The 10,763-nt window shown below is 35.5% G+C and overlaps 1 protein-coding gene across 1 annotated transcript; it reads right to left on the minus strand.

Moving 5' to 3' along the window:
• Positions 1-237: 237 nt before the first annotated feature.
• LOC121415835 (ceramide transfer protein-like) lies at positions 238-7,678 on the minus strand. Its single transcript, XM_041609191.1, has 4 exons — positions 7,524-7,678; positions 6,923-7,125; positions 4,149-4,278; positions 238-1,125 (listed from the first exon to the last, which is right to left on the minus strand). The coding sequence occupies exons 1-4, from the start codon at positions 7,567-7,569 to the stop codon at positions 998-1,000; spliced, it is 507 nt and encodes a 168-aa protein (XP_041465125.1). The 5' UTR covers positions 7,570-7,678; the 3' UTR covers positions 238-997.
• Positions 7,679-10,763: the final 3,085 nt, after the last annotated feature.

The following is a 10,763-nucleotide window of genomic DNA, read 5'->3' on the forward strand; positions in this document are numbered from 1 at the left end:
ATTCTTCAAGCCTATTAAAGAAGTGATTGAAAGTTGTGGGAACAAATCATGACATCACATTGATTTTATGATTACATATTGGGTTTGTGGGCGTAATAAGGACATGGTGTTTATTTCAAGAACAAGACAGAATGAAAACTATGTCCTATAGTTACAATACCTGCTTTAAAAATAATATGGGCGCCAGTTGAGAGAAGTGAAACCAGTATCAGATCCCAAATAAGACCGACATCCATGAAATTTGTATTTCCAAGGACTACACCCACACACATATACACTTAAACATACATTAAAAAAAAAGATTAAAAAAGGCCATTGATATACAATCTCTTGAGACTATGAAAATATCATTTTTTTTAGCTCTCATAACAATAGTTTCAGAAGAACAAATCATTATTCTTGGGGGAAAAAAACATGAAATTCTGGGGCATGGTACGGCTATCTTGTTGAAAATAAAAACGACTTGAATATTTTGAGCTTTGTACATCAGCCTAGGTGCAGGAAACTTGTAATTCATGAAAACTCTTCAGTCTCAAAACTTGCAATTCGGGAGCCATATGCATGAAAGGTCATTCATATTCCGTGGAACTACATTTCCACATCATTTGTTTTCAACATCGCTTCGTGACCCATAAGGTCACATCACATGCAATGGCAGGGAACATAGACTTTACGTTCACAAAGGTTTGTAAGAGTTGGATTTTAATAGGTTACAAAGGGATCATCAGTAGGCCTTACTTCTCCTTTTACAGTGACTTGATTGGCTGACAATGCCATCTCCATCTTCTGGGAAATGCAGGAAGAAGTGGAAACGTCTTTAAGGCAACAGACATTAGTGACTTTATTTGACTATTGTTATAAGCTACTGAAATCCTTACATCTGATTGGTTCAGAGCAGATTCGTCAGTGAAAATCACCAACAAGATGTTTTTATGAAACACTCCCCCTGATCATTTTTTCCCTTTCTTTATCTCTCTCTCTCTCTTTATGAAAATTGTTACCAACTGATGGGCTTGTCTTTGCACTTCTCCTGGACGTAGGCGGAAAACTTTCTTAGGAACTTGGGATACTCTCTCTTGTAGACTGTCCTTAGTACAGATCCAGGTACCCATCCACCTGGATTGGCTGGGAAGAGGAAAAAAAATAACCAAGGGAGGGAGATGTATGTTTAAGTACCTTAAAGGAATGAATTAACTTTACTGAAATTAGACATAAATTCTTCTTGCAAAAGGAAAGGTACGTATACTCTCTTTCCAGTGTATAATTGATGGTACCTGAACTTTATCTAGTTTATAAGTTATATAAACTAGATAGGGAACACATTATCAAGGTTTGTCATACACCCTGCCTGACAGCATCCAGCAGGTAGACTACATGGTTAGCCAAGCAGAGTGGCATGCAACCAGCAGAGACCATGTCAATGGGAGAATTCTTAACGGTATAGTGGTACATTTATTATGAAATTGTAAATATTTTGACAAATAACTGAACGATCTAGACTAATAAAGCTCTTGTACCACTACTACTACTACTACTACTTCTACTACTACTTATACTCCTACTCCTAGTACTCCTACTACTCCTACTACTCCTAACTACTACTACTACTACTACTACTCCTACTACTACTAAATACTACTACTTCTACTGCTGCTGCTAAGCCTGCTAACACTAAAACTACAACTATTATGAATATTGCTGCAGCTACAATTAGCACCACTACACTGTACTCCTATTACAAATATTGTCATTTCTATTATTTACTACTTCTACTACAACTACACCTACAGTATTCTAGCTATAAAACAAAAAGAAAGTAATCACAGCAATGTCTCAGACAAGGTCAGTGTGTCTTTAAGTCTCAAGAGTCAAGAGTAGTTCTGATTTTTGAAACTGAAACTTAAGGAAGTTTACTTTTAAAACAATCATGAGGACTACCTTCAAGTTATACAAGGCACTTAAGTTATCTATTCTTTAAAAGAAATAGTTTTTTCTTTATTACTAATGATAAACTTGAGACTTAAATTGTCTTCAATATGCCTCGTAGAGAATGATTAACGACAAATCAATACTTGTAGTTAATTCCAATGTTAGTTCTTTGTCTAAGCAATATTGACACCCACACAACAATATTATGCATACGCAGACGGACAGACAGACAGACATGTACATAATGAAGTTGCTAAAAGACATTTGACTTTTATACAAATAAACACAATATCACACTAGTCCAAGCTGCATTTGATGTTTAATTTACCTAGGAACAACATATTACTGAAATATTGTATTAAATGAATGATGAGTGAAAATCAAGTATTTCAATCAAACTTTTCTGAAGTAAAAGACTTTATTTTACAGCAAAAAGTCTAGATTAATCTCACAATTACTGAAATTTCCCATACACCATCCCTCCGTTTTGGCCTATTCCACGTACCCTTTTCCTTCAATCTAACCCTTCTTGGCTGTGATTTTCACCCTAAAATCATCGTTTTCAAAGACATGCAGTTCAAACCATGGTTGCGTTTAATAAAGTCTTTGAAAGCGTAGAAATAAAATGCTGAAAGAGATGCGTTTTGGAATGTGCTTCGGCAGAACCACAGACATAAACGTTTCATTGAACACAATTAAGATATCAATAATAGTACCTGAATATTCAGGCATTTTGGAGACAAGATATAAATGCACATATTTTCTCTGTCTATTGACTCAACACAAAATATGACACAATGGCACAGCCATGGTAGACCCATATTGCCCTTGTCAAGACTCCGGCAACATGAGACTACTTCGGGAAATATATAGTGATTCGGCAACGAGCTGCCTTCCAGTTAAAGTATACATTGCATACACCCTAAAAATTATCTTAACAGGTCAAACTCACTGTGATAGATGGTGGGTGGTCGTAAAAAAAAAGGGGGGGGGGGAATAGTGCATTCGTACACTCTTCCCCAAGTAGCATGTTTTGGGGTTTGCATTTTGATTTGTGATTCATGTTTGTGATTCTAGCTCAAGAAAATTGCATGATTTCAACTCTACTCATTCATATTATCAATTTGTAATCCAATGATTTTGTCCATAATAACCCTTACTTATATCTTATTTATTGTAATATACAATTTCCTTATTCCTCCTTATCATTGATGTCACGTTGCTATTACTTGTAATGATCTTAACCCTTTGATATTTTATTATATGATTGTTGTTGTTTTACTCGATTTTCTATAATGCCATAATTATTTCATTGCTATCATTTCAGTGTTTTTATCAGTGAATAAATTATACAATTAGTAATTTTATAATTAGTAACTGTTCCATTTTGATAACTTAAATATTTCAGTTTGATTCATATCATCATTTAAGTAAAAATTTTTGTTTATTTATGTTACCAAGCATTGTTATCTTTGACTTAGATTTTGACTTTATTTTCATGTATGATAAGATGATTTATGTTGTTCTTTATGTTTTCATCACGTCATTGATGAAAAACAGTTTTATACTGATCTTTTGTACCTGAATACATATGTTCTAATAAATAAATAAATAAATCTACTCTCCTCTTGAGAATAGTCCTGAAAAGGACTGTAAACCAGAAGGAATGTTGAGTGAGAACAGCTTGAGTAGTAGAGCTGATGAGGAGATGCTGGCTTGCGTCGGCGAGTAGAGATGATGAGTAGTAGAGAGACTCGACGTTTCGGACAGGTTGACTGTCCGTCTTCAGGACAGTCAACCTGTCCGAAACGTCGAGTCTCTCTACTACTCATCATCTCTACTCGCCGACGCAAGCCAGCATCTCCTCATCAGCTCTACTACTCAAGCTGTTCTCACTCAACATTCCTTCTGGTTTACAGTCCTTTTCAGGACTATTCTCAAGAAAGAATACTCTATTCTCAAATCTCCACTTTCTCGCCTATCCACTTCCTCTCTTCTTCTATCCACTGCTTCTATAACACTCCACATGGTGTACCGTAAACCACATCAGCAATTGTACATGCCACCATGCAAACCTTCAAACAACATCTACTCTCCTCTATCTCTTGCTTCTTCCCTGTTTGCTTTAGTTAGAGCAGGTGATGGAGGATAGGAGGAGGGTTGAATTCAAGGAGGATGCACTGAATGTGATTGTGAAGTAACGTTTTATGATTACTTACCATGAGCAACATAGTAGATCTTACAGACGAGGTTTTCTCGTGTTGCTTTCTCTTTAGGTATATCAGGTGGATCAAGGAACGTCTGACAGAGCATGCTCACGTTGACCTTAGCTCTTATGCATTTGCTTGTCTGAAAAACACAAAACAGAAATGAAATTGTCACATTAGTCTACATATCGCAGACTGATTTTGGAAAAAATCATTAATCATGCAAATCACTAAACTCTAAAAGATAACCTATCATAATGCAAACAATTAGTTGCACTTGACATAGTATGGGCATTGAACCTTAACAAAACCTTGACATGGCCACACAGGTATAGCATAAGTATTAAAATGAACATATTGTACCTAAATTGCCCATTTCATAAGGCCCAAAATTGTGTGCTGAAGAGGCAGCAAATAAAATTGGACTCCCTTCTCGGTCACAGGCCTCAATACCTTTACAGAATCTTGCTATCATGACCACTGCAGCCAGGGCCCTTTAACACAAATGCCTGCAATCAATGGTTAATTCAGTACGGCATTACATATTAGCTCCTGGGGGGCATTTCATGAAAGGACTTGTCAGACGTTTTATCCGACAAGTCCCATTTTATCCGACAGTTACCATATGAACAGTGCCTCTCAGCCAATCAGAATCAAGGAAAGATGTCGGATCTGACAACTTATCGGATGAAAATATTGATGAAACGCTCCCCTGGTCAATCTCTTGTACAAAATTCACATGGAACACTAATGTTGATTGGCTACTGCCGTGTTGTGATTGATTGTAAACCTTTGTGTCACAGAGCCCAGACTTTATTCCTATGATTTGTTTAAGTTTTCATGGATGTCTGACCGGCATTCTTTCACCCTCTCAGAAAACACACAACAGTTACGGAATGCATACAACACTGTTTGCAAAATACTTCAAAGCCCCCTGGTTTACTCAAAAAATATTGAAAAACAAATATTGATTGAGTACTCAGAGTTAAGTGGAATCAAAGGATATTAAGCGAGGTAAATACAGAAATGTGTTTCAATGCCAAGCTTTCCTATAAATGCTTCTCAATAGTAATTTTGCATGGAGGTTACAGAGAGGTGGACACAGAACACATGGTTTTTTAAGTTTATTACCCAAAATTGAAATAATCAAGGATAGAAACTCCAATATATTCATTTTTTCTTTTCCATAAAAAGTATGTTGATTTAAAAAAACTCTGAAATATTCTAAGAATTCTATTGGAGCGAGGACACTAACAAAGTACTGATATATTTAGATATACCATGTACATGTGTTTGCCATAATAATAAACACCTAAGAGATGTAAATAGACCAAGTCCTTTCTGTGTATAACAATCATACTCTGATCATGGGATTTCTATTTTTTGAAGAAATATCTATTTCAATGCCATCAGGAAATAAATACAAGTTGAACACAAATATGCCTCACTTCGAGATCACTGAATCAAGGCATCTCTCTCATCAAAAAGGTCATTGCACTGAACATGGAAAGAAGTATAGGGGACTACACTTAGTATTGAGCCAAAACAAATTCAGATACTCCTCACCATATTAGCAGTACAAGAACATTCACACTTCTAAAGTGTTATCACTTGCAATGGACCATTTGTAAAATGATTTTTTTTTTCTCCTGAATAACATGAATAGAATCTGAAAGCTCATAAATCAGAAAACGTTGAATTAAATGGATGTCATTGGCCTGAATTTTGAGGTCCTATTTAATTCAGGCCATGGTCTAACTGTACTTAAATCATGGGAAGCCAAAAATGTCAACACTTTGTTACATTACGTGTTTCTTATGTTTACTGTATATTTTCCCAAAGCTTTAATGATAAGGAAACTAGTTTAGTTCTTAATAACTGACAGTTATGAATGAATTGATAGTAGAATGGTCTGATCAGTTGAACCTGAACTGTTAGATTTGTGTCATGGCTGGCTATCCAGGATTGTTAAACCATGACTTAAAGGCCTGGTCACACCGCCCGAGCGTTGTTGGAGCGGTCATGGAGCAGTAGGGAGAGGGGGTCGAATTTCGCTCACAAAATTGGGAAAAAAATCGAGAAAAAAACAACAATCGAAATCGAAAATGGTGAACGGTAGCGAGTGGTGATGATTTTTTTTTCTCTCCGCTCCACGACTGCTCCACGACCGCTCCAACAACGATCGGGCGGTGTGACCATGCCTTAAGATCAAAAATGACATTACAGAGTTCAGAATACAGCCCAAAATGTCTAATAGTGTGATTTCCCTGGATAGACATATTCTGCTTTCCCACCCTACTCTTATTCATTTACTTCGTAAATCTTTCGTATATTTCGGACCCAAATTATTTAATGCACTTCCTTCAAATTTACAAGCCTGTACCTCCTTGTTAGTTTTTAAAATATTATGCAAAGCCTTTCATACGAATTGATAAAGAGCGAAATAATATTCCATTGATTTATAATGCTTGTACTTGTATGTTTAAATTGTAACTTCCCACTCTATATTTTTGGTGTTAATTGTTTCTGATGTTAAATAGTTTGTCTTTTGTATTTTTGATGTTGATTGTTTTTTTTAATGATATATTTTATAGTTATCTTGACATGTATTTTAAACTGCAGGATGCCTTTGTAAAGCAGTTTTAAGAACTGAACAGGCCTACCCTGCAGTATAAAATAAATAAATAAATAAATAAATAATAAATAAATAAATCCGTAACTCAAGCATTGAAATATCATAAACCATCCAAGTTCATGAAAGACTACATTTCCTATGGAGGACTCACCGCTTTGGGATGTTCTGTGGAGAAGTTGATGACGAGCCAGGAGCCAACATCTTGTGTGTTTTGAATGCTTAGGTCTAGTTTACGGAGATGGGAGACGAAGCATGTGTCTCGTTGGGTCGCTGGCCACACCCTTTTCATGAGCTGGTGTGAGATGACTGTGTCTGGGGAAAGCACTTCCAGTGTATTGGATATATCTAACGTAGCTGAAAAGATTTTAAAAATAAATATACCATCATAAAGCTGATGCCCTGGTACAGGAATATATGTCAGCAAATCCAAAGAAATAATCATTTTGAAATAGAACATTACTACTCAAACTATAATTAGAAGCCAAATACCACCCCACCTTATCCTAAGCATTCTTCCTCTTTGCTACAAATTCTTAACACTTCTTTCTTCTGCCTCTTTTTCTCCTCCTCCTCGACCCATCATTCCCCTCTCCTCTATACTCGTCTTCCTCTTTCTTCTCCGTCCTCCACCTCTCTGCATCTCCCCCCACCCCCCTCAAAATTATCCTTCTCCTTCACTCCACTTACAGGTAACTGTTTATTAGCATTTTTACAATCATTAATGTGAAAATGGTAAATGTCAAAATACTTACTATCCCATTCCATCCTAACATTGACATCCCAGAAGGTAAAACACATCTCATTGCTAGTGACATTCCTAATAGTATGGGTAGCTTTCAGAGGGTCGCATACCACTCCATCTATCTCTTGCTCACTCTTATATACCTGTAAATAGAGAGAGAGAGAGAAACAGAAAAGGGTAAAAGAAAGGGAGACAGAGAGAAGAGAAACAGAGAGATAGAAAGAAAAAAAAAGGTTATATTTTATAATTATGGTCAAAAGTAAGCAAAAGAGGGATATTTTGAGAACAGTTTTCTCAACAACACAAAAAGCAAGTCCCCCCTAAATAATGATTAAAATAAAAAAAACATGTCAAGAAACACATTGGATGAGCAAATAACTTGGTAGCAGTGATTCTACACTCATCGACTGACTTCTGCTTTATAAAAATAGACATGATTCATTGATTCTTGCATTAGTTAGCCAACAGTCAAGGGAAAATGTCATTTTTCAAGTCTCAAGAGTCATTTTCATATTTATGAAGAACGCCTTCTGGAGAATGTTCAAGTCATTTGGATGCTCATCATCCAATGATAGACCCAGAATGCATTAATACTGAATGAAGAGATATACCAGTTCCAGACTTACAGAGATTCATGATACAATTTGTATTGCTAAGAGGGAGCATTAAATTCTAAACTTAAATTGTATATGAATAAAAAAATAATAAATTGTTGTAAAGCTAGTATAAAAGTGAAACAAATTAAATGTGATATTCCATTTATCATCTTGGTTAATTAATACTTTAACTTCCTTATGTAGAGAGAAAATAAATCAATTAAAAAGAGAGAATAAACCCTCTTGACCTGAGGAGATGTATCACTTTCACTTTGTGATTGTGCAAATCAAGTCCACATCCAAGCAGTTAAACATATACAGATACTACAAATTGAGGGAAATTTGATATTATTGTTGAAGGATATTTGATATCATTTTTCTTTTCTTCAAATGTCTTTCAGTCATTAAAGGACGAGTCCACCCCAACAAAAAGTTGATTTGAATAAAAAGAGAAAATCCGACAAGCATAACACAAATTTTCCTGAAAATCGGATGTAAAATAAGAAAGTTATGACATTTTGAACTTTCGCATAATTTCACAAAACAGTTATATATATATGCACATCCTGGCTGGTATGCAAATGAGGAGATTATAATGTCATCCACTCACTATTTCTTTTGTATTTAATTATATGAAATATTCTAATTTTCTCCTCATTATCAAGTGATACAACTATTAATTCGTCCCTGAACATGTGGACTTAGCATTGTTTAATACTATATGGTTCAGTCAAGTTGGTCCTTATTGTCAAATCTACAACAAAAAAAAAAAATCAAACAATAAAAAACAAAAGAAATAGTGAGTGATGGAATCATCGACTGACACACCTAGTTGTGCATATCGTTGTTTTGTGAAAAATAAGCGAAACTTTGAAATGTCATAGCTTTCTTATTTTACATCCAATTTTGATGAAATTTTCAGCACTATACTAGTTTGATTTTTCTCTATTTATTCATTTTAGCATTTTCCTGGGGTGGACTTGACCTTTAAAGGAGAAATATATTGATTATGAATGTGGTCTTATTGTATATCAATGGAAAGGTAATGATGTGGGTATTATCAGTGGGTCATTCAAAAATAACGAAAACAATACATAAGGTAAAAATCGCCGATTAAAAACCGCTAATATGCCTCTCCGAAATATGCCTCGTATCGGTCTCTGAATTGACTCGAATTTTATGACGTCACTGTCTGTACGAGAGACGTGATTGGCTCTCCCACGTGAAGCTCAACTTGCATGCAAAACCTGTTGCGTGGGTACGTTTTCTCCACACTGTCACTGAATACTTCGATCACGAAATTAAAGAAAACCCTGAATTTTATCTAGATTTGGATTTTCAAATTGATTATTTTGAAGATGAAGAGAATGATGATGAAGTGAACAACAAAGTGACATAGAGGTAAATTAGGAGAATCCCATCATGCGTATAGCTCGTATATGTTATCGTAAACAAACCATCACAACACATGTGCCGGTATTCCTTCCTTGCCTTGCTGATTGAGAGCTGTGCAACACGTGCATCTAGATCTACTCTCTCAGCCGAGGCGAGCAAGCTACACGGCATGTGTTGTGATGGTTTGTTTACGATAACATATACGAGCTATACGCATGATGGGATGATCTTTTACATCAAATTTTAATTAACCTCAATGTTTTCCTTCAAAAAAGGTTTTATCGTAATTTAAAAAATAATTAAAGAGATATTAACTATATTTTTATATATATAAATAATTCCCAGAGTTTCGTAATTTTGTCAAATTAATGAGATAAAAATTACATCTTACAGCTAGAACGAGTGACAATCTATCTCAGCCACATGAAGTTAATCGTCGGTGCATATCGTCTGCTGCTTTTCGTTGAGTTGATTTGCCTTCAGGTTCGGAATATCTTGTTTGTAAGTACACTTATATCATTATTCTTCTTCTTCATAGTAGATTTTGTCTGACTGGATGTGGTTATTCATTTTCATGAACTCAATTTGGCCCGTGCGGTACAGCTAGCACTTGTAGCAGCGCTGCATGAGTTGGTAGCGAATGCATGTGATCGTGTTGTAAGTTGAATTGTCCGACTCATCATCATCGGCGTAATTCTCCTAATTTACCTCTAACTATGTCACTTTGTTGTTCACTTCATCATCATTCTCTTCATCTTCAAAATAATCAATTTGAAAATCCAAATCTAGATAAAATTCAGGGATTTCTTTCATTTCGTGATCGAAGTATGCAGTGACATGCAGTGTGGAGAAAACGTACCCATGCAACAGGTTTTGCATGCAAGTAAGCTTCACGTGGGAGAGCCAATCACGCCTCTTGTACAGACAGTGACGTCATAAAAAATCCCCTATTTTCCGGACGTAATTCTGCGTGTTTGAAGCATTCAGAGAGAGAACATTAAAGTATCAATTAACTGAGTTTCATTGGTCTCCATGATAAATGATGTACACCATCATGTTCTCCTTATTTTCTCCTTTAATTTGATATATGATTCTCCATTTTTAAGATTTTCAATATATTTCTACTTTAACAAGTTTACTATCCACTCACCCAAGTCGATTAAGGAGCCCTGTTTAACTATTACTTCATGATTTGCTAATATTTTTGGAAAACCCTTGAGCAAAGCGCCAAATAGCTAACAATTTGCAATACTGTGCAG

This window comes from Lytechinus variegatus, chromosome 5, assembly GCF_018143015.1.
Source record: "Lytechinus variegatus isolate NC3 chromosome 5, Lvar_3.0, whole genome shotgun sequence".
In the NCBI taxonomy this organism is placed as follows: domain Eukaryota; kingdom Metazoa; phylum Echinodermata; class Echinoidea; order Temnopleuroida; family Toxopneustidae; genus Lytechinus; species Lytechinus variegatus.